This window comes from Prunus persica, chromosome G6 (assembly GCF_000346465.2).
Source record: "Prunus persica cultivar Lovell chromosome G6, Prunus_persica_NCBIv2, whole genome shotgun sequence".
Lineage (NCBI taxonomy): Eukaryota > Viridiplantae > Streptophyta > Magnoliopsida > Rosales > Rosaceae > Prunus > Prunus persica.
In genome coordinates, this window is record NC_034014.1 from 4,170,845 (window position 1) to 4,195,124 (window position 24,280).

Here is a 24,280-nt window from a genome sequence, read left to right on the forward strand (position 1 = left end):
TTTTTTTTTTAAGGTTAGTTTCGGAAACTGAAAAAAGTTAACCTTCTTGATTGGGGCATATTCTTGTGCATATTTTACGCGGAATTAGTGAATATTTATTTTTCTGATATTTGAGTGCTTCTATTACCGCCTGAATACACACTCATCAAATTCGAGTATAATGCTTTTCTCACCCTTCATTTAACTCTTTTTTTAGAAGGATTCAAGAAAAATTACAACGGGTACAACACGCCTGATCCCGACTCGACAAATCACATAATAGGGTGTCATGAATAAAATCAAAAATACCTCAAACTAAATAAAGTTGTTCACATTATGCAGATCAAATCGAGCAAGTTGGTGTACACACCACCATATTTTTCTTTATTAGGAAGCAAGTTAATGAGTGAGATTGACTTTGACCATATTGTTGACTTTACAAGAAGCAAAACACAAACACACCACCAGACTAAAGGGTAATAGGAAAAATGAACTATCAATTGGCCGTTAATAAAGAAAAAGAGAAAAAAGAAGCTCTGTTTGCCTTTCTCTTTTGGTAAAGCTTTTCTATTTGCGTAACAAAGAAAAGCTTTTTCTATTTTGACCGTGTATTTTCTTTATCCTTTTTCACCTGTCGCCCAGCCCAGCGTACGAGAAAGCTGCCGACATTGATTTACTTTTAGATTAGTGGGTAATGATGGTGTGTATTAGTCTACATAATTTATGGAATAAATTGGTGGTGACCACACATGTCACTTTGGCATCTTGGAATTTTCTTCGGGTGTTCGCTTAATACAATTTTATTACGTAATGTTATTAATTCGCATGTTAATGTTAATCATGTGATGCACTAAACTATCTTATCACTTCCGGCCATGTCCTTATCAGTATCACTGAATATGGAGTATCAATCAAAGTTTTGTGAGTGACCCATTTGATGGGCAGACTTTTATTCTCATTGTGGGGGTTGTGGGGTTGGTTAGAATTAAGGATCATCATTCATGATCATATGCATTAGCAAATTTTCCGATTCTTCTAATCTTTGTTTTTGGTTTTATATATTTAATTTAATGTGGTGTGGTGGGATCAAAGCTCAAAAGTCTTTTGTCGAAAGCTGAATGAATCTTTAGCGGTAAGTTTTCAGTTTCCACATCAAAAGGCTTTAACCTTCTGAGTCCAATTGCCTTGCATGATTGATGCACAAAGTGTTTGGCTTTATATTTCCATGTGACTCATGATTGTACAAGAACCTCTCAGCATATGAATACCTAGTCTAGGGGTCATACAAAACGAGGTGTATATTTTTATATGTTTGTCTTTTTGCTCACGTGAATAACAGGTAAAATAAAGTGTACATTTTTATGTGTTTGTCTCTCTCTTCACGCGAATGTCATGTGAAGAAAGACACATACACTACATTTCATGTGAGTCTCTCTCTCCCATTTTATGCATCTTGATGTGGAAGATATGATGGCTAAGTGACCCACAGTGTTGAATTGGTTCAGTTCTTTCCAAGAGTTATTTCTACAAGAGAAGAGGGACACAATAAAAAAATCAAATAGAAATGATTCATAGAACAAAGATTGGACCTGCTTTGGTGTCATGGTGGGCTAGATGTACTGCTTTTGCAGAAGAAAAACAAAGTGATATATGTGGAGGGAATACTGCCTGGCTCCCAATTTATAAGGAGACATAACATACATACATAAATAATTTGAGGTCAATATAAATATTCCTTAAAACTTTTAAAAGAAATTTCTCCACATGAATCAAATTGTGATTTGTCAAAAAGAAGGTATGTTATTCGGACATTCGTTTAAAGGGATACTACTCTAAGGGCTAATTTTACTACTTTCCCACCGATCTCAATATGAGTAGAAGTAGAGCTTATGAGCCCTTTAAGAGTTGGTTTTCTTCTCTCTCATGATAAAGATTTAGTGAGATTTCAGTATCTACATTGAATTTGGCCCAAAGAAAGGAGAAAAAAAGAGGGTTTAAAAAATAGTGTATATGAGGCCGTTTTACACATTGCAAGCTTTGCAATTTCAATTCTATACTTTTGCTCTCTCAAATTCTGCTGCTAAGTTTTGTGTTTTTTTTTCAAAAACTTATGGTTGGATTCTCTTCTAAATCTCAAGTCCCACAACTGTTGTAAACAAGCAGATTGGTTTGGGTTACACATGCCCATCTTGCCGGTTCAAAGCTTTGCCAGGGAAACACATATTACTTTTGGGTTGACGTAACTATATCATTTTCGAGGATTATATTAGATCAACAGTTGAATTTTTTAAAATAAAAATAGAGGATTATGCGAGATTAAGTCCTAAAATTAAATCACGTACACAAAACAATAACGGTTGATGATCACTGGCTCCACAATAGGTCCCGCACATATCAACGGCCGTGATAGAGTATTTGTTAGCTGAAATCCCATTAAAAGGGTGGGTAAAAATGTTTAGGACCTAAGTTAAATTTAAATTATAGTTTGAACTACAAGGAGAGAGGGAATTTCTCCAACACACATTATCAAGATATCATAGGGGTTTGAACTTGAGACCATTGGTCTGTAAATCAAAGCTCTTTTTCACTAGGCTAAACTCCGTTGGCTTAAAACAAAAAAGTTTAGGACCTGAAAAAAAGAATAAAAAAAAGATAGAATATTGTGATTGAATTATGGACGGACATTATTTGATCCTTTTTGGGCTTGATTTCAAATGATAGAAGGAAAGTTAGAAATAGAATGGCCCAAGCCTACACCTTTCACAATGTACAGCCCAGCCCAATTTCTCTAATAAGGACTCACTGAGAACAGTATTAAAATAATAATATAAAATTAATGAAACACCCATTTCTAGACATAAAACTATAAATATACCATACACTATTTAAAACATAGAAACACACCCAAAATAAACCCAAAAATCAACAGTTGTATATTTTTTAATTTAATTAATAAGATGAAATATCTTTATTATCCTTTTTAGCATTAAATTAGTTTTGGATCTCGTTTGAAGCCTCCCTTAGATTTGACAACCTCAGGTTTGAAGCCTCAAGCCCTCCCTCAAGTTTGAAGCCTCAAGCCCCTCTCCTACTTCAAACCACCATCTCTCCTATGTTCTCTCCCTTCTTCCCTCTCTATGCCTTCAAAGTAAACCACACAATCTCAAAGCCATGGACCAACACAAGACCGACGACAATCTCCGTTACGTAGGTGGCCTCACACGTGTTCTCGCCGCCGATGCCTCAATTTCCTTTGCAGGTTTGTTCCATCTGCTTCAGTTCGTTATTTTCCTTTTGATTTTTGCTTAATTTACTTGAATTTCTACTTGATTTCTCTTTCGCATGCACCAACCTCGACGGATCGCCGATTTCCACTGACGATATATTCCAAAATGGCTAGATCCGTCCTGTGTTTTCGATTTTCAACCTGGATCTCTTGTTCGCAGATGCCGACGACGATGATTTTTCCATAGCCAAAGGGGTTGCTGCTTCCTCTTCCTCTCTGCGGCCGTCATTGAAGAAGCTCTTCTTTGAATAGCGAGATACGCCGAACTCGGCAAAGTCGTTTTACAACTCAGAAGGTGGACTCAGGTCACAGGTGGTGGGGCATACAAGTACGCGGATCTCTTCAAGGAAAAGCTTGGGATTTGTCTTGACAAGGAAGATGAAATGGACTGTCTTGTGGCTGGATCAAATTTTATGCTTAAGGTGGGATCCTAATACCACATACATAGATTGGTATGTACAAGTTGGTGCCTTTCTTAAGTCCTGCCATGTGTTGCATAGGATTTGTGGTTGGGATTGGCAATAGCGTGCACAAGATGAGAGGAAGTAACTTTTTTTTTGTTTTTGTTTTTGTTTTAAAAGGAAAAGAAATGTGGATGAGTCATAAAATGTGAAACTTGCAAAATTCAGCTAGTTCTGTAGAGATATTTATCATTCTTTAGGATACTGAAATATATGGCTTATGTGGAATATAGATCCACTAAAAGAGTAAAAAAAAAAAAAAAAAAAATCCCTTTTCACTGTTTCAGTTACAAAACTTGCGACAATATTATTAACATTCTCTTTTGCATTATGAGTTCCTTGCCTGACAATAACATTCACATTTTGATTGTTATTTAAGTAGGCAGTTCACACCGAAGCATTCGCATACATGGATGGTCAGAAGGAATTTGTGCAGATTGACCATGATGATCTATATCCCTATATGCTTGTTAATATTGGTTCTAGTGTCAGTATGATCAAGGTATTCTCATAGTAAAAATCAGATACTTTAGTTTCTGAATTAGCTTCATATATTTAACTTTTAAAGGCTTGACAGTGTCGTTTGTGTTGTGCTTATATAGGTAGATGGACCTGGTAAGTTTGAGTGAGTAAGTGGAACCAATGTTGGTGGCGGCACCTTTTGGGGTTTGCAACAAGCCAATTTTGGCTTTTTGGGTGGTTGTGGGTCTAATATATGACTTTGGTAAATTTCAACAAGCTGGTAAGTTGATTTGTAGTATACAATTTGTTATCTGTAAGTCGTATGAGCAGTTGTTAACTTTCAATAAGTGGTATGAACAGCTGTTATACTGTTCATACTCTGCAACTGAGTTGATTTATATAACATAGTATTAACAGATTTTCAGTAACAAAACACGCTATATATTTTGCTTTATATATGGCTGTGCACTTGAAGTTTATGATATGCAAAATGTAATTTTTACTAGGAAAATAGTTCTATGACATAGTATTAACAATGTACTTCTGTGACATAGTATTAACAGTGTACTTTTTTTTTTCCCCTTTTTTTGTAAAGGTATTTCCTTTTGCCTTTGCGATTATATCTGATGAAACTATGAACAATTGGAGGTGGCAGCAAAGGATATTGAATCTCTTGTTAGGATTTTTTTGTATGAAATGGTATTTATAATGTTTTTCTATGAATTTGTATAAGAATGTTTTTCTATGAAATTGTATTAACAATATACTTCTATAGCATGATATTAACAATGCACTTTTATGACATGGTATTAACAATATACTTTTATGACATGGTATTAACAATGTACTTCTATGATATGGTTTGCGAAAGTTTGATGGAGAATGAAGGGTCGTGGGGACAGACCCTGGTTTTCGTGATTTTTTTTATTTATTGTATTTTAAGTTTGGGTTTTTTCAAAAAAAATATAATATGAGCTCGCTGGGCTTGTTTTAGATTTTTTTGGAAACTTTGTGTTGGGCTTGTTTTAAGTTAATCAATGGCAGAGATGTAATTTATCGGAACTTCAATACTAATTTCATATATAGTAAATAATTTTTGGGTGTGTTTCTAAAGTGCATTCTATATAGAGTGTTTTTATAATTACAGTCAATATTTTAGGTATATTACTAATAGTCCCGATTTCTTGGACCACAGGAGTCTAAGAGGTTTGTGGTCACCTACCGTTGGATGTAAATTCAATGGTTCAAAAAAGTTTTTAAAAAGGAGTGCAAGAGTGAGTGAACCGTTGAATTTACATCCAACGGTGAGTGACCACAAATCTCTTGGACCCCGATAGTCCAAGAGATCATGACTGATATTACTAAAGCTCCCAAATAATAATTCCAATTAGGGGTGGGCACGGTTCGGTTTGGACCGGTTTTTGCCTCAAATTAGAACCGATCCGATACTATTCATCCGGTTTGGTTCGGTTCGGTTTTAATAAAAAAATTTCAAAAACTGTCCGGTTCGGTTTGAACCAGTTTCGGTCCGGTTTCGGTTCCGGTTCGGTTTTGAACCGGATTATAAAAATTATTTTTTAAAATTATTTTTTAATACAATTCTCAACTGAAATATTATTTTTTTACTTGAAAATTAACAAATTATTCAATTTCATATAAAAAATAAATATTAAAGTGAGAAAAGAGAGATATTTTGACATTGAACTTGGATAAATATTAGGTTTTTTTTAGTGAAATTAAAAATATAGCATTAAATATAAATATATATTGAAATTATATATTTTTTTAGTTTCACCGGTTCGGTTCGGCCCGGTTCGGTTTTTGAAGACATGGAACCGAATCCGGAACCGTTCCAAACCGGTCCGGTTCGGTTTTTGATCGGTTTTTGACTTTTTAGTCAACTCGATTTTTTTCCGATTTGGTTCGGTGCGGTTCGGCTCGAATTTCCGGTTCGCCGGTTTGAGTGCCCACCCCTAATTCCAATTCAATTTTCAGTTAATTACCCGCCAACCCGAAAAAAGCGGAAAAACCGTCGTCCTCTTACCCTTACCCGCAGCGACCCAATCCCTTCCGTGCAACCGCCACGTGTATTAACTACAGCCAATGCACATAAATATCCCTCCACATTTCTCTCTCCGAAATCTTACCCCAAGCTTATAGCATGCGTGTTTCGCTGAGAAGAAGCTCTGAATACTGAGCAGCGAGTGACTCAGTGAGTCGTTTCATGCGCTCGTACAAACCATGAACGCCAGAGCTCTTATTTTCTCCTTCTCCCCCAAGCCCCACATCCCGCCCACCGATATTTCGGCCCCCAAGAGAAGTTTCTGCCCCGATTCGAGACCCCAAACCCCGTTTCGGTTTCGGGTACAGATTCAGAACCGGGAACACTACTGGGTTCTTCGGGTTTCGGGCAGGGACTCTGGTGGTGGGAAGAGGAGAGGTGGGAAGGTGTTTGCGGATGTTAAATCGGAGGCGTACGATATATCGGAATCGGTGGATAAGTTTGAGAAGGGGCTGAACGATGTCCCTTCGAGGAAGGAGGAGGAATTGGAAGAGGAGCCTTTGACTGTGGCTGAGGCTTCGTGGTTAGAACAGTTCCCGAAACGATGGGTCATCGTCGTTTTGTGTTTTTCGGCTTTCCTTCTTTGCAACATGGACAGAGTAAGCTTAAAGCTTTTGTTACCAAAAAAAAAAAGCTTAAAGCTTTAATGCTTGTACAGCTTCAAAATGGGACATGGAGCATGAAACTTAATTATAGAGCAATAAAAAAGTTATTTTTTTCTGAATTATGGCAGGTAAATATGAGCATTGCCATACTTCCCATGTCAGCAGAGTACAATTGGAACCCAGGAACTGTGGGTTTGATACAGTCTTCTTTTTTCTGGGGCTACCTCCTCACTCAGGTTAATTACATTACCTTTTTTTATATTCTTCAAATGAACATATGGGCCATGGAGAAGTTAAAGCCTTTGGCTTTGTAACAGTGTTAATTTAATGTGTGACACATTCCTTGTGGGCCATGGAGAATATTAATACTTAGATGGTTTTATGGGTTTTATCTGTTCTTTTAAACTTATAATTAAGAGTTGCAGATTGCTGGTGGCATTTGGGCAGACACAGTAGGTGGGAAGCAGGTCTTGGCATTTGGAGTCATTTGGTGGTCCATTGCCACTATTCTCACTCCTGTTGCTGCTAAAGTCGGATTGCCTTTCCTACTTGTTGTTCGTGCTTTCATGGGGATTGGTGAGGTTGGACTTCTAAATTTACTATGACTATTTGGTAATTTTTGCTAATTGCTAATTACTATGATTCTTATTTGTTACTTGGACAACAGGGCACTGAATGTGTTCTTGCTTATTTAGTATGCTTTTGTTTTCAGGGTGTTGCTATGCCTGCAATGAATAATATTCTGTCAAAATGGATTCCTGTAGCAGAGAGAAGTAGATCTTTGGCTCTGGTTTACAGTGGGATGTACCTTGGATCAGTGACTGGCTTGGCCTTTTCACCATTTCTAATACATCAATTTGGATGGCCATCAGTTTTTTACTCCTTTGGTTCTCTTGGGACTGTCTGGTTTGCTGTATGGATAAGCAAGGTGATTGAACTTTACCGCCGTTATTGAATTAGTATGGTTTTTCATGAAACATGTTACTTTTGCAACCTAAGTTAGGATTTTTCATTGTAATTTGTAATCCATGTCATCAATCAGTTTTTTATTTACCGATGTGTATGTTTTATCTTTGATGTGTTTCCGGGGGTTCATGCTATAGGCACACAGTTCACCTCTTGAGGATCCTGAGCTTCGACCTGCAGAGAAGAAGCTAATTCTTGCCAGCAGTGTTTCCAAGGAGCCTGTTAAAGAGATCCCTTGGAAATTAATTTTGTCAAAAGCACCTGTTTGGGCCCTGATAGTGTCTCACTTCTGTCATAATTGGGGAACGTTTATTCTTCTTACATGGATGCCTACATACTATAACCAAGTAAGTCATTGTTGCTTGCATTTATTCTTCTGAAATTGCATGTTGAACACTGATTTTATAATCAATCCCACTACTAGGTGCTGAAGTTCAATCTTACAGAATCAGGGCTTTTCTGCGTCCTGCCCTGGCTTACAATGGCATTTTCTGCAAACCTTGGAGGGTGGATTGCAGACACACTAGTGAGCAAGGGTTTCTCGGTGACGAGGGTTCGTAAGGTATTCTCATTCTCTAATGTGTTATGTACATCAAATTTTTTCTTTTTCTAAATGAATATTATTTGAGAACAATTTTCCAAGATAGAAACCATATTTTTCTAACCGATCAACTGTCTGTATTGCTGACCTAATCGACATTGTCCCTTGCAGATTATGCAAACAATTGGGTTTCTTGGACCTGCTTTCTTCCTCACTCAGTTGAGCCATATTAATTCTCCTGCAATGGCTGTTCTATGTATGGCATGCAGTCAGGTATGATTCTTGCAGTACATGGAATGAGAAAAATAAATATGTGTTCCTCTTCCTTCTTTTGGAAGCCTTATACAATTGCTTAACAGTTCTTTTGTTCATTTTATTATTTTCTATCATTTAGCTTACTGGTTTTTGTTTCTCTTGCTTAAATAGGGAACTGATGCATTCTCACAATCTGGTCTATATTCAAACCATCAAGATATTGCTCCACGATATTCTGTGAGTATTGGCTTTAGTTTCTGATTTGGCTTGCATATATGGAAATTTCTTCTGTGTAATTAGACATCTTACCGAGTTCCAAGTACATAAGCCCATCAATCACTTGCCAATGCATGCTTTCTGATTTTAGAGGAATTCTAGATGCTGAACAGATGGTTCTAATTTTCTTGTTCCAATTGTTTCTCAGGGTGTCTTGCTTGGTCTGTCCAATACTGCCGGAGTGCTAGCTGGTGTCTTTGGAACGGCATCGACTGGCTACATCTTGCAACATGGTTAGTGCCCATCTACTGCAATTCTTAGTTGATAGTAAGCCAATTACTGAACTACATGGTGAACTAACTGAAGTTTGAATTCACTTTTATTCTTCTGTAGCATAAAAATTGAATTAACCTGGTTTAGATTTGTGACACGATTTTCATGCATTGCCTTACATAGGACAATCACATTTTATTTGTATACATGCACATCAGAGCATAGCACTCATTAGAATATAAATTCTGTTGACTAGCCAAAAACTTGTAGCTGCTTGTAGAAATTTTTGATTCAAATTGTCCTAGCTAGCTAGCTATTTTCATTTTCAGGCATAAGTGGAGATCGAATTGTCCTCATTTGTTTGGCTTTGTGGGCATCACATCAAGCTGTAATTTTTAAGCAAACAAGCTGATTCTGATATTCCTCTCTTTCCACATTGACATTTCTCAGGTTCTTGGGATGATGTATTCAAGGTCTCAGTAGGCCTTTATCTGTTTGGAACTGTTATCTGGAATCTTTTCTCCACCGGTGAGAAGATCATAGATTAATCCATGTATGACTTGATCCTTACTAGTTGTCCGGCAGCACTTCAATCCTGAAATAATATAGAAGAGAGGTACTTTAAAGGAGAGAAGTAGCAGAATGCCAAGAAATTCAATTTGGAAGGAAAGCAGTATCATATTGCTGAGATTCTTGGACTTGAAGAATTGTTCAAAGATTTTGACATGGGGCTCAAAAGTGGGAGAGTAAAGGCTATTGCTTATTGATTCCCGGCAGAATTTTAAGTTTGATAAATTGGTTTCATTTTCATACCATTTTCATGAATGATGATAGTACCTAGCAAAAATGACCACAACACAGCCCCTCTGTAAATGTTATATCAAAATACTAACACTTCAAATTTGTGGTTATGAAGCAATATGTTGTATGTATATGCATTTCCCATTAACATACATTTTCTGACAGCCAAGGCTTCATTCTTCTACATTGGATTGAATTTAATCATCATCATACGAGTTGCACAATTACATCACAAATTGACCTTGTAAATTTGTAGTCTGCCTACATCGTCCATATCAAAATGCGCAACTTTAATATTTCACAATGTTGTTAATCATATCTCTCACAGAAATAAGATCCATGTAGGAATTACTTGTGTAAACAAGTCTCACCTCTATAATACGTATTCCGAAATCCGCCTAATGGTCATAGCAGTGTGATACAAATGGTTCTATTCTATTAAGATAAATGTAAAAAAGAACATAAGCGCCCAAAAAATATGAAGGGAAGATGAAAATGTGATAGGAATTGAACTTGAAATTAATTAAGCATTCTAATCACACCAACTATAAGGATTAAAAGAGTATACATTTAAATTTTATTGATAAGTATAAGAAAAACCCATATCAACTGATATGGAATATAATTAACAACACAAAGACATCAAATTTTCCAACTTAGATGAGCAACCATACTCATATTCAACCCACTAAAACCCAGACCCACTTACCCTACCCAACAGAACAACAACAAAGTCATATAATAACATATACATTTTTTTGAAATTAAAAACAAATTAAATGACTTCAATTTGTATCCCACACAGATGGCACGGTTTTGATCTTCTCTTTTTCTCAAACCCGAAAATACCCCTCCCCTACGCTGAGGTGGCGGCGACCAGACCTGGCCCACCACCAAGCTGACGTGGATGCAAATACACCTGAAGCCCGTTCTTCATGAAGAGCGTGAGAGACATCTTCTGCTGGGCACGGAAACCGGGAACCGGAGACAGGCGGTAACGCAACAGCACGGCCGAAGCCACCGACTTCATCTGCAGGTAAGCCAAGTCCTTCCCCAAACAAGTCCTCGGTCCAGCATTGAACGCCACGAACTTGTAACCGTCCTTGGGCGGTTCGAACCGGTTCCCGTCAGCCGAAATCCACCGCTCCGGTTTAAACTCCATACAGTCCTCCCCCCATATACTCTTCATCCTCCCCACCGAGTAGATCGAATACGTCACCGTCGAACCGGCCGGCACAAAAGTCCCGTCCGGCAAAACGTCGTCGTTCACAACGTACTTAAAGTCCTCCGGTACGGAAGGGTACAATCGTAAAGTCTCAGCCAGGGCGGCCTTCAAATAAACCAATTTATCGGCCTCGTCGAACACCAGGGGCTCTTCGAGCCAGAGGCGCTGATCGTCGCCACGTGTCGATTTCAGGACCGTGGAGATCTCGCCGACGATCTTGGCCTCGATTAGGGGATTGTTCATGACGAGGTAGAAGAACCAGCTGAGCGCGACGGACGACGTGTCGCGGCCAGCGAGGACGAAGTTGAGGGCGATGCGCTGGAGGACGGCGCTCGGGAAGTGGTTCCCGTCGACGTCGCGCTTGTTCATGAATCGGGATATCAGGTCGTCGGACGGCGTCGCTTTGCGCGCTACGATGGCTTCGTTCATGTAGTTCTCGACGACACGGAGGCTCTTCTCTAGCTGCCGCTCGGCTCCGAGGCCGAAGGTCTTCTGCAGTCGCCAGAGGAAAGAGGGATAGAGAAGGCGTTGGAGAGTGCCTTCGGTGGCGTTGTCGAATGCCTTGGCAAACGGGTTATCGGGTAATTCCGGTGACAGCGTTTCCGGGTCTTTGCCTGTTGAAAAAATATTAATTGAGATGTATATATATATATTTTTTTCGGTTGGAAAATTATAAATAATAATGTTAAGTTTATCATTCTCATTTAAAAAAAAAAGAGTTTATCAAACTTTTTATTTTTAATACAAAGAAAGAGATTTATTAATTTTTTATTTATTTATACAATCGATATTGGGGAAGTGAGAATTCGAACAAAGAATATATCGCCTCTAAACAAATAATCACAAGGATAAATTAAAAAATAAATATCTAAACATTAGTGAAGATTTAGGTAAACAAGAAGGAAAAAAAGGTGTAATTTAAAATCTTTTTTTTTATTTTTTAAACATGATATGGGTGAGCTACTCAATTTTGATTTCGAACATTACCGAATGTGAGGCCGCAAATGTTGTCGAACGTCAACCGAAGCAAAAGGTCCTGTAAGTCCACCGCGATGTGATCTTTGGCCGCCTTATCCAAAATGCACCACAGCCGGTTCCTGATAGTCCGGTTCACCCACCGAGCCATGGCCTGCCTCAGCGTCCGAGTTGTGAACTCCAACGCTGCCGTTTTCCTCTGTATCAGCCAAGTCTCTCCGTCGCTATTGAATATCCCTTCCCCCAAAAGATCATGAAAAGCGGCCTGCCACGTTGGCCCTTTGGGATAATTATCGAACCGCGTTCGGAGAATGTGCTCGATGTTTTTTGGGTTACATGTCACTGTGAACAACCCTTGCTTGCGAGCCAAGAAAGGAAGAGCGAGTGTACATGTTTGGTACGTGGAGGAACCGCCCGTGGCACGGAGGTTACTTGTGATCCAGTCATGGATTGAATTCCGGTTCATAAAAAGAACCGGAAGGCTGCCCACGAATGGCCAAACGGTCGGACCTGTGAGTTTGCGAGCCAAGAGGTAGAACCAGAAGAGATACAAAAATGTAGCACCAAATAGGGTAAAGAGAATAGGTAGGGTTTCCATGAGAGCAAGCTGGGGAGTTGGTCTTGTGGTATAGAGAGAGAGAGAGAGAGAGAGAGAGAGAGAGAGAGAGAGAGAATATTAGTTTAATTAGAGAGAGAGGTGTTGGGTGGCGGTATATAAAGGGTGAGATGAGGAGAAAGTTTTGTAGGAGGAGTTGTTGGGAATTTTGGGTCATCATGCATGCAAGTCGCCACCAAGTTGATAGGAAATTGACTCTACGTGGAAGTATGTACACGAAAACCTTTACATGGGGTTTTATATTATTTCTAGTCGACTGAGTAGGTATGCATGGAAGATATTTCCTTATGGGGAGTGATTAATTAACCAAAACTACCAAAAAAAGAGAGGTAGGGTTTGAACCTTTTAACTCTCTTAATTTTACTTTGGTAAGAAACTGTCACGTCCTTCGACATGTTCACGTACGCTGCCTTCATTATCCTTCATTTTTCTAATCCTTGGACGTCGTTGGCATACAATGGTTAATTTACTTAATTTAGAAAGATGAGGTTTTTTGCCACATGAAAGTGGATGGAGAAATTTTTTCATGAAACGGCAATAGTACTATGTTGCTCTCCAATCAATAATGCTATGGGTGACATATCATTATTGATCGAAAATAGCAAAACAATGTTACTCCCGTTGCAACTAAATTTTTCTCCCTAGCATGAGTTGCATTTTTAAATGTTTGAAAGTTGATAAACGAGTTATATGAAAAGAGTTGAGATCTAATCTGAACCGGATCCAAGCATCCAGATGTCGATGTTTATATTATTTGAAACTAATATATATATAATGTGCTTCAAGCCCCTAATCTACTTTATTGAATGAAATGGATTACAGTTATATATGAACAAAATTTTATAGGAAACACAATATTTTAATTTTAAAATTAAAGAAATTATTCACGTGACGTGATAAGAGAGATAAACACATATATAACTGATAGAGAACACGCAATATATACTATATAGTCGAAGAAGTGTTTTGTTTTGATGATGATCCATCCACCGTCCACGTATAATGTACTGATGAAAAGTGAAAAAAAATTTCAGGATCGAGCAAAACAAGTAAGGTGCATTTTCCATGGTTGTTGGGAACAAATTAAGCACTCAAAGCAGTTTCTTAAATGTATGTATATGTATATCAAAGAGGGCAAGCAAGGAGCTGAACTTAATTTCTTTATTAAGAAAATAGGAAGCTCAAGCCATGCATGCAGGCCTTGAGGGTAGGTGGAGATGGTTGACCCGATATGAGAAAATGGGTTTAATTTTTCAAAACCTGGAAAAAAGAGTGATTTATAAGTGTGAATCAAACGAGCGGATGAGACCTTAGAGAGACAAAAACTGAGCTGAACCGTCTCTCTTTGAACCACAAGTTCTGAGGCACGAGAGAAAACTTTGTCTAGAAGAAATGGAGGACAACTTTGTCATCATGCACCTTTTCCCCTTTCTTAAGGCCATGGGTCGACACCAACCCATTGAATAGTACTTGTCCAAATCTCACGTTTTCAGTTCAATTTGTGCAAAGTTTAGGAATTAATCGCTTACACTTTTAGTCAAAGGCCAATGACCAATATATATATATAGTATAGAACAAGATTGCTAGATATACAAATTCATAGGTTATATTTGTTTTCAACTGTTTACTTACACCCGAAGTTCTGTGTTCGATTCCCCTCCCCAACCAACATACACATTAGTTAGGATACTTATGGGAGTTATTCACTTTGGAATTTACATTGTGGGCTTCTTTTGGAGCTAGGTCTCTATAGCTTAGTTTGTTAACATTAAAAGACTAATTTAGGTCCAATACAATCCATCTCCACTTGGCCCGTCTTTTAGCCTCCACTAAGTGCACCGGTTATGGTGCTGCCACGTGTCTCATCCACATCCACGTCCACTGACGATGAGCCCTCATCTTACAAAATAGCCATCTTTCCTCTTGTGTAACAAAAAAGTTGGAAGGAATGAGGATAAGACACTTGTGGAGAGCTTGTGCTACAAACACTCCCATTAAAATCTAGAGTAGATCACCATGCAAGAACCATCCAATGGTTCACATTCACTTTAACAACAACTAGGAGGATATATTATCCCATCCTCCTCTTATTAACTCCAACTATTACAAACATCATACTCTTTTCCTCTGGTGCTAGATTCTGCAGCCAATAAACTAAAATGGCCTCCCTCACAATGGTTTTTGCTCCGGTGCCAACCGGTAGAGCAAGTAGTCGGGTGTACGCGGCAACCGCGGCCAAGGGAGGAAGCAAAGAGGAGAAGGGTCTGCTTGATTGGATTCTTGGAGGGCTAGCAAAGGAGGACCAGCTGCTTGAGACTGATCCAATCCTCAAGAAGGTTGAGGATAAGAATGGTGCCACTAATGGTGGCCGCAAGGGCACAGTGGAGATACCCCAGAAGAAGAAGGGCGGGTTTGGAGGCCTCTTTGTCAAGAAGGACTGATCAGATTCATGTGGATGATTAATTAGCATAATCTGGCATTTCAGGCAGGATTCTGTGTCTATTTGCTTTCAGTACTCATTGATCATTATGGAACATTTAAGCTGTGTTAAATTCTTCATCTCTCTCTTCGCATCTAAGTTTAATTTCATTTCAATTCATTTTTGATCAGCTGGTATATAATATATATGATATGTTCTGGAATAGTTTGTGGCCAGATGGGGTTCTGATTTGTTGAATTGAATATATAACCACGGCTCTAAACATAAATATATATTTTAACAATGTAACAATCTTTTGAAACAGAGTAGAGTGCTGACAAATTGAGAATAGATTGGGAAAATAAAAGCATGAATGACAATGTTTGGAATAATTTAAGTTTAACATAGTGATGAGCTCATATTGTGCCATTTTAATAAGCTAAGGTGCTAAGTTGCCCTCTTAGCTCTTGAAATTTTAAGAACCAGTCATTCCACAAGGATAGCCTTGCATCCCAAACCAGAAAACTGGAGCAGAGTAGAAAATCAAAGTCTAACTTGAACCTTTTAGACCAGACTACTTACCAATCTACTTTAAGAGCTCTTGAACTGATCCACACCGATGTCACCTCACCTCCGATGATTATTTTCGGGAGCTGATTTTCCCACTACTCTTTTGTCCACTTACACTCCCTTTGTTGAAAATTGTATGTTCCCACAACTCTTTTGTCCACTCACACTCTCTTATATGTTATAATAAAAAGAATTGAAAAAGAAAGAGGAGTGTAAGTAGACAAAAGGGGAGTGGAAAAATTAGCACCCTCATTTTTTTGTGTTCTAACAGGGTAGACTAGTCGATCAATTGTTAACGAAAAAATTGAACCTCTACGATGTACATTTCATTACCTCGTATAAACTAACTACTTTAAGAACTTAATTAGTCAAGAACTAAGAAGAATCAATCTGTTAATCTAATGCATTGGATCCACCAGGCCACACCAAATTACTAACAGCAAGTATACACATAGCATAGCTCTCCAATTTGGTGCACGAAACATATGTACAATACTACAATAGACTTCCAAGTTTCTTTTGTTACAAACTAGTACTCGACCGATGTAACCAAAAATAGTTGGAACAGAAGTTCATTTGTTTTAAGAAACCTAAGGAGAATGTCTGGCTATAGAAGTTGATCTTGAAAGAGAAGAAGAAGAGTTGATGAACTCAATGCAATCTTCTATGGCTTGTTCTCTATGAGAATCCACAGGCGCCACGAATGGCATTGATCTTCTAGATAAAGAATCCTTTCGCGAAGGTCTCGTCCTCATGGAGGTCATACCCATACATAGAGTTCCTGCCACCTTGTCAGCAAGATTTTTGAGTAATCTCATTGGTAAGAATCCTGACCATGTAGGAAACCTAAATCTAAAATTTTCAGTATACCTTCTGTCTTGGGCAACGCTCCTAGTTGAAGTGTGGTTGAAATAAAAGACTCTCTTCCTGTTGACATACTCCTTCTGGCTCATCTGGGTCTTGGCTCTTGTTGCCATATTAAAATCGAAAGTTGAAATGAAGCAGAGCAGAGAGAGAGAGAAAGAGAGAGAGAGAGGAATTGATAGAGAGCTACCAGGGTAGAAATCTTATAGTGGTTATAAAGTGGAGAGTGTAAGAACGTATGCGGAAGAGTGTCAAAAGGATATGACAAAAGGGGAGATTAAGACAGTGAGAAAAGAGATTTCAAGCAGTAACCAAAGCATGATCTCTGGCTCCCCACTAATCCTTTGACCATGTGAGAGCACCTTTTTGCTTGCACGAAGTGCAAGCATCAAAAAGTGACCCCTCCAAGGAACAAAATACCAAAAACAAATAGAAAGGACGGAAAGTAAGTATTGGCACAACAGTATTGTTCACACCAGTTATTTCTGCAGAGACTCATGTCTTCATTCACACCATGGTTTTATGCCCCCTCCATTTCACAATGAGAACATCGCGTGCTGCTCAGGTTTGATCTAAAATCAAATGCATAAACAGAGCTTAAAATACCATCTCCAAATCGGTCGTAGGAAGAAGACTGCTTATAGTCTCAGTTTCCTCAGTTTGCGTACTTTATAAATCTATCAGCACCATCTTCAAAGATGTTTCATTCAACTATTGGTAAAAGCTGATTTGTGACTACTATTAAATTCTTGGTGATAATGAGGTTGTTGTCCACCCTAGAGAGATCTGTAAAGCTATGGTCTATACATCACCTTCCAACTGGAACAGAAACAATTATCTTATGCATGGTGGTAGGACAATGGCAAACAACTTACATGTCTTTTTCTAATTGGGGTAAGTGAGTTCGTGTGGGTGGGTGATTGGAGGTGAATGCAGCAGGAGGAATGGAAAAGAAAAAAACCAAGGAAAAAAAATCTCCAAAAAGTTAATTAATTGCAAAGAAAGAGGAAGGCCAAAAGGATAACTTTTGAAGATGCAAGGAAGAAGACACAAGCCAGCATTCTGCTAATGCTTTTTAAAAGATATTAGGGTAAATAGGTGAAAGTGTGGCACTAGGGCCATTGAGCTGTACATATTAGGGTTAAAAACTTAATATATGATACTTTACAGATTACACAGAGGTTTCAATGTACTAAGATGATATAAAAAATAAACAGCACTCAAGTTTTCTAAAACCCAGCAGAAAGCATTAACACAACATGCAATAACTCTCTGGACTTAAGATGCAAAATTATGCATCTGCTTTCTACAGAGCATGAAACTAGTCAAAAAAACTTGAAAGAAGCACAATCAATCCCTCCAAAATTTTGCTGTCAGGGGTGTCTTCAGTCAACCATCAAGCATATTGACAACTTGAAATCAATTGCTTGATCACATAGTCCAAATATATAAACAAAATATATCTTGTCATTATGTCCAAGCACACGATCCACACTCATATGACATCAAAAGCAGAGCTTTTTAAATCAGCATCCAAATGTTTACTAATAGAATGGTGCCCTACCTAATAAAGTTTCACCTCAGGAAAAAGATACACTTAAAAACCCAATGCTTCATGATTGACTAAGAAGCCCCTCCAATACCAAATGTGTAATTACAGAAATCATTTAGCAGCACCCTCACCACCCCACACATAGCAGTGAAACAGAATACATATACAGGGCATGGGAACAAACCAAAAAACTGAAACTTTTTCCTCTTCTATAAGCTGATTGTAAATCAAAACTTTACAAGCAGAGTTTAATATACAGTCACTTGGACACCCAATCAGATACTTTGAACTCATGAAAAGAAAAATCACTGTTTATTGTTCATAACAAGCAAAACTTCTCCACCATGCCCAATGATGTAATCCAAGAATTCTCTAACCTTTTCAGTATCTTCAAAAGCCTGAGGAGCAACAAGATCACTATCCAAATTGTACCAAACCCCGTCGATCTTCCTCAATGAAACCCAATGCCTACTTTTCCAAAGCCCGGCAAACATTCTAACCGGAACATTAAGCAGAATACCCATCAAAGCATCTTCAGGCCCATCTAGATCAATCGAAGACGCTCCATTACGACGATCATGCCAAACCACATTCTTTCCCTTGTCTTCTAAAGCAGCAATTAGCACATTTATATCATAGTTTCCAGTAAGTGCATTATGATGGGGTTTAAAGAGTACAGATAAGGGTGTCCATGTTTCGTTGTTGGGTTCTTCAAGAACAAGTTTTTCAGCAATCTCATTCAAGCTTGATCGAGTAAATACATCTTTTTGCTGTTCAACATAATTGTTTTGATAAGCAGCATACACATTTAAGTATCAAATCAAATAAACACATTCAAAAATATTTGATTATAAAGGAAAAAAAAAATACAAGACTGTGATACAAAATCATAGAACTAAAGCAGAATGATCGATTTGGGCATAAATAATTAGTGGGTTCTCTTCTATTACCCTTCTTCTACGCAACCACTATGCAAAAACTAGAACAAAGAGAGGGAAAGAGAGATGGGTTTTGGAAAAGGTACCTGGAAGAGATTGTTGAGCGAGTGTAAGAGGCAAAATTGTAGCCTTTGCCGCTCGTGGTAGACTTGGGTATTAGTGTCGGTCGCCATCTTCACTTTGAAAACTTCAGTTCTTTTACTAAGGGGCCGTAAGAATTCAAAGAGCGAATCACCAATTGGGTTGAGGAAGAAGGTGTTTTGAGTATAATTCTACGTTTTCAAGCACCGAAAGTGGATAATTCCAAAAAAGAAAAAATTACCCCCAAAGTTTACAGCTTTGGCTGTGCAGAAACTGAACTTTATATGTCTGCAAAGTACGAAGGCAGTTGAATTTGGTTACAAGTTATGAACACGTCAGAGACAGAGTAAAGCGGCAGACGCGGATAAGAATAAGATCAAGTGTGGTGGTGGCCCACGGGCCGTGGCCCGTCGTTTTTCTTGAGGTGTTTAGCAAATCGTTTGGAAAGAAGGGATATTCACTTTTATACCAAATATAAGAGCTTAAATTATAAAATAAATCTCATATAAAATGGACTTTAGAAATACATACAAAATTCATTTACAACATAACAAAAAGGTTTTTAACTTCTTTTAAATTACAAAACTATTATTGATTTCTTAAAACAAATCCAACCCCAAAGCTTCATAAAAAAGCCCAAAACATTCAATAGGACATCAAAATAATTTAATAATTAATATTAAATTCAATAGGACCAGATATTATTTTTTGAGTTTTTTTTATAGAAATTAAATGGTGTATGGTTTATCTATGTTATTAGTGCTAAGAATGGATAAATATCTCATTTATTTTTTGGTCTTAAAAAAAATAAAAACTGTGCATTACCACCATAAATAAAAAACCTGTTATAAACATAGCGAATGTGGATGACCACCATAACATCCATAACATCCACCATATGAATAACTTGTAACATATGCACTAATTTCTATATTTATGGGCTTTTAATTTATGAGTTGTAAATGTATTGTATTATATCATTGTAAGCCTATAAATAAGATATCTTACCAATATGAAATGAACATGTTGAGTGAGCAAATTCTATTACATTTCTTTTCTCTTTTCTCACTACATTTTCCCTCTGGTTTTATAACACATTATCAACACGGCATTGCTCTTGGTATGTTTTCTTTATCTGATTTTTCTTTCTTCTTATATGAGCTAGAGTCATCACATGGTATAGAGTTTCTTTGTACTCACCATCAAACTTCATCATGCTCGTTTAAGAAAAAAAAAGTTTCTTATTTTTTTACGCATGAATGTAATGCCATGTTTTATTTATTTGTTTGTCTATTTAATTTTAAGCATGATCTTAATTGATTACAGTTTGTTATGATGAGTTTGTATAATACAAAAGATCACGGCTTGAAGTTCCTCGATCCTCATCATATAACTAGATTAGGAAATGGAGTCCTTTTGATTGAATCGAAACTTGTATTTCTTTGATTCCAAATAATTGAGGGCATGAAGTTTCGCGAATTTAAAATGCACATAAGGACATGAAACTTTTTGATTTTGTATTAATTAAAATCAGAATTCCATGAGGCCTACATATGTTAAGAACCTGAACCAAAAGTTTCGAGTGCATATACATTGATTTGAATATGAAGTTCAAAGCATAACTATTTATTCAATTTATTTTGATCTACGTCTTCGAACTTGAAGCTTTGAATGTATGTTGATATGAACCTAAAGTTCAAAGTTTTTCATGGATCTTAATAGTACTATATATGAACCTGAAGTTCATTACTTTTTTGTGCCTATATGAACCTAAATTGGTTGGAAATTCGATTCTTAAACTTGTAGTTTTATCTACACATTGAATCCACATTAATGTTGAATTATTTTGGAATTTTATAGTCTTTAATAAATTTATTTTATTCATCGTTTATTCCACTTTACTCATTTATTATTATTATTATTAGATTTTATTTTATTTTATTTATGTTAGGTTATTAGTTAATTTCTTTTTACAAGTAATGTTGTATTACCGCCCCAATATTCAAAACCAGAGACGTCTATTGGAGAAACTTCTTACTTTCTTTTGTGGGTTGCATTACATCACCATTAAAGTAGTTGCAAATTATGAAATTATGAACCAAAAGTTCATTAACCAGATAACTTTTATGTTGTGGCATGACTGTCTTGGCAATCTATGGTCCACAATGATGCATAAGATTTTTATAAATTCACAAGGACATTGTTTAAAAACTCAAAATATTATCTTGTCCAACGAATATCATTGCAAAGCATGCTCACAACTGTCATAAGACAATCTCAGTCAAAAATTGACTTTGATCCCTCTTTCTTTAAATAATTCAAGGGGATTGTGAGCCTATACAACATTTAATTATAGACCACTTTACCAGTTTTACTAGATGAGCCTAACATATGGTCACATTTGTGTTTATCATCAAGACTCTTACAAGCACAACTCCCACATTATCCAATTAATTCAATTTGACTTGATAATGATGGTGAGTTTATTTTTCTAAATTTCGAGATAATTTTCCCACCATTAGGAGAGAGAAATGACAGTTCCTAAAGAACGTTGTGAAATAGTGTTGAATCAATATGCTTATGTCTCATCAAGATAATGTATATATAAGTTATACATATGCTAACATGAATTGATGTTCTCCTATCACAATCCACTAACATGACAATAAGTGACTATATATGTTGCATGACAACAATATAGATTCTAAAGACTTAACTCCTTAAAAGTGGAGATTATTTGAAAAATTCAAGCTCTATCGAAAATAATGCTCTATAGGAGGTTATGATCCACATATTCTAAATAATTCATCTTAAAAAAGACGTTTGTCCCATAAGTGACAACAAAAGCCCCTGAAGAGGGATTGGTACCCCAAAAACAATGAAATTTTTATAAATTAGGTGTGCGCATGCATATGATAATTGTGGGATTACGAATTGATGATACATTTGGTTTATTAGTAGCTACTACAATTATCAGGTGCTATGATTATATTAAATCACGTTTCATGAATGTCGACAAGTTAAGTGATTGGCCAAAATGGAAATTATCATAACTAGTAACTAACTTAATTGGCATATCATCATACCTATCTTTTATATCCTCATGAAAAACAAAATCATCAATTACTCTATATTGTTTGGTCTTCATATCATAAAGATGTAATCAGGGTGGACCGTAGTCAAATACTGGTGAAAATCCAAGAGAATAGCACACAAGCGCAAGCTCATCTGTGTGGATTGCACCCAAAGCTTGAACGTAGCACCCACCGAGGTGACGTGGGTTTCTGGGCATCAAGCTAATAGTCTTCTTAACCCACACATGGTTTTGATAGTCCTCCAAAATCCATTACACGATATAGCAATGCTTCCACGACTTGTCAAAAGACACACCCAAACAAACATCCCCCGACCTCAACTACAACTGCACTTCTACGGCAATAAGAATCAGCAATACGACCATAACAGTCATCATTATCTTCATCAGCATAATCACGACACTTGAGCATTATTATCTTGATGAATATAATCATCAATCAAACACTTGAGCATAATCTTGGGGTAGTGGCACCACTCTGAATGTCACCTCTCGAACGTCAACTACCACAATCACTTTATGCTTCTGATTCTGAAGGAGCCAATGTACAGCCCCCTTGAGGCACACGCTTCCAGTACTTTCCTTGAATAACAAGAGTTAGAGAAGTAAGCCATCAAAAGGAAGATCGGATGGTTCCACCTGCAATGGCCTCCACGAAGAATCCCTACCTAGTGTGAATATTTTGAACCCAATATCAAATTTTCCAAGTCTTCCTTGTGGAGAAAAGGAAAACACCTGAAGATCAATCTTATACTCGTTGGTAAGTGGACTGAACCCAAAGTGATATGTGATAGATGCATTGGGGTGACGGGGAAGAACCACGGACTCTCTAGTGGTAGGGTTAAATATAAAAAAATCATAGTCATAGGTAGGTAGATGCACAAACCAAGCCATGGACACTCTGCACATCACAATAAAAATTGGGAGCCTCGCAAATTTCAATGGTGGTTGCTTGTTGCTCTATTTTTGACGACAAGAGGTGGATTTTCGTTATGGAAAAGGAAGTTAGACATGGTGGTGCTCTTGTTGCTGCTGTCGTCGCAGCTGCGCAAGTTGAGAAAGGCGGTGGCGACAAAGGAAGGGCTGCGGCAGATGAGGGAGGACCAAGACTTGCATACACACCTGGCGGACCCAGAAAGTTTTTAGCGGAGGTGCAAAATTGATTAAGTATGAAAAATAGTTTTTCGGAATAATCATTTTCTCAAGATAATTTTTGGCGGCTTTTATTCCTTACACATTAAATAAGAAAACTTGATTTTATGGGATTTTAGTATGAAGTATATATTGACTTAATGAGCCATCATTTTTAACCTAAATCGTATTTTGCACTAAAACCGATTTTTCATATTTTGATTTGATAGGAATTTGATTTTCTAGTATTTTTATTTGAATCCAAATGGGGGGTACTTCCTTATTTACATTGTAAACTTAAGTAAATTGAGTAATATAAAAATATATTAAAGTAAAATGACAAAGACATTTACTTAAATATATTAAACTTAAATGTTGAAAATGGAAATAAGGTAATCTGTACACCAGTTGAGCAAAGGGGCAGTTTGAAGCACCTACAATGATTTTTCCGGCGAGGAGAGGTGCAAGTGCACCTCCTTACGCCTATGTAGATCTGCCAATGCTACACCATATCATCAAATTTACCAGATGATTTTCTCCGGCCATCAAAAGAACCTCCAGCCTCCAAGCCAAAGATGTCTTCAAATTAACCCTTAAACCTCAAAGCAGAGAATATATTATATTAGCACAAGCAAACAAGAAACGAAGGGAGATGCGATACTTGTGCTGCTAAGGTTTCTCTAGTATTTGTTGGAAAAAAATTGTGTTTGCTAGAATTTCCCCGATATTTATAGCAAAACCTATAATTCCTAATCATAAAAATTGCATTTGCTAGTGCTCGAGTCCCGCTGCAAGCAATCCTTATTGACAGTCCCGATCTCTTGGACCAGTCAAGAGATTGTGGTCACCCACCGTTGGATATTAATCCAATGGTTCAAAAAAATTTCTCAAAAGGAGTGCAAGAGTGA

The 24,280-nt window shown here is 37.3% G+C and overlaps 4 protein-coding genes across 4 annotated transcripts; 2 read left to right on the plus strand and 2 right to left on the minus strand.

The window, feature by feature from the left end:
- Positions 6,237 to 10,072, plus strand: LOC18772361 (sodium-dependent phosphate transport protein 1, chloroplastic). The gene is made up of 10 exons (XM_007207528.2): positions 6,237 to 6,849; positions 6,984 to 7,091; positions 7,281 to 7,436; positions 7,568 to 7,783; positions 7,959 to 8,168; positions 8,246 to 8,383; positions 8,534 to 8,635; positions 8,789 to 8,854; positions 9,042 to 9,126; positions 9,557 to 10,072. Exons 1-10 carry the CDS (start codon positions 6,430 to 6,432, stop codon positions 9,652 to 9,654), a joined length of 1,599 nt encoding a protein of 532 aa, XP_007207590.1. The 5' UTR covers positions 6,237 to 6,429; the 3' UTR covers positions 9,655 to 10,072.
- On the minus strand, positions 10,456 to 12,875 carry LOC18774479 (cytochrome P450 86A1). The gene is made up of 2 exons (XM_007208585.2): positions 12,120 to 12,875; positions 10,456 to 11,746 (listed from the first exon to the last, which is right to left on the minus strand). Exons 1-2 carry the CDS (start codon positions 12,703 to 12,705, stop codon positions 10,764 to 10,766), a joined length of 1,569 nt encoding a protein of 522 aa, XP_007208647.2. The 5' UTR covers positions 12,706 to 12,875; the 3' UTR covers positions 10,456 to 10,763.
- LOC18775524 lies at positions 14,661 to 15,376 on the plus strand. Its single transcript, XM_007206127.2, has one exon. The coding sequence runs from the start codon at positions 14,883 to 14,885 to the stop codon at positions 15,162 to 15,164; it is 282 nt and encodes a 93-aa protein (XP_007206189.1). The 5' UTR covers positions 14,661 to 14,882; the 3' UTR covers positions 15,165 to 15,376.
- On the minus strand, positions 18,000 to 19,589 carry LOC18773106 (josephin-like protein). Its single transcript, XM_007205914.2, has 2 exons — positions 19,153 to 19,589; positions 18,000 to 18,898 (listed from the first exon to the last, which is right to left on the minus strand). Exons 1-2 carry the CDS (start codon positions 19,237 to 19,239, stop codon positions 18,434 to 18,436), a joined length of 552 nt encoding a protein of 183 aa, XP_007205976.1. The 5' UTR covers positions 19,240 to 19,589; the 3' UTR covers positions 18,000 to 18,433.

Excerpts from the sequence above, each read along its gene's own strand:
- LOC18772361 (XM_007207528.2), top strand. The coding sequence starts at position 6,430 with ATGAACGCCAGAGCTCTTATTTTCTCCTTCTCCCCCAAGCCCCACATC. Across the intron at positions 7,092-7,280 it reads GGGGCTACCTCCTCACTCAG|ATTGCTGGTGGCATTTGGGC; the intron begins GTTAATTACATT and ends TAAGAGTTGCAG. Across the intron at positions 7,437-7,567 it reads CTTTCATGGGGATTGGTGAG|GGTGTTGCTATGCCTGCAAT; the intron begins GTTGGACTTCTA and ends TTTTGTTTTCAG.
- LOC18774479 (XM_007208585.2), bottom strand. The coding sequence starts at position 12,705 with ATGGAAACCCTACCTATTCTCTTTACCCTATTTGGTGCTACATTTTTG. Across the intron at positions 11,747-12,119 it reads CATTTGCGGCCTCACATTCG|GCAAAGACCCGGAAACGCTG; the intron begins GTAATGTTCGAA and ends TTTTTTCAACAG.
- LOC18775524 (XM_007206127.2), top strand. The coding sequence starts at position 14,883 with ATGGCCTCCCTCACAATGGTTTTTGCTCCGGTGCCAACCGGTAGAGCA.
- LOC18773106 (XM_007205914.2), bottom strand. The coding sequence starts at position 19,239 with ATGGCGACCGACACTAATACCCAAGTCTACCACGAGCGGCAAAGGCTA. Across the intron at positions 18,899-19,152 it reads CGCTCAACAATCTCTTCCAG|CAAAAAGATGTATTTACTCG; the intron begins GTACCTTTTCCA and ends TATGTTGAACAG.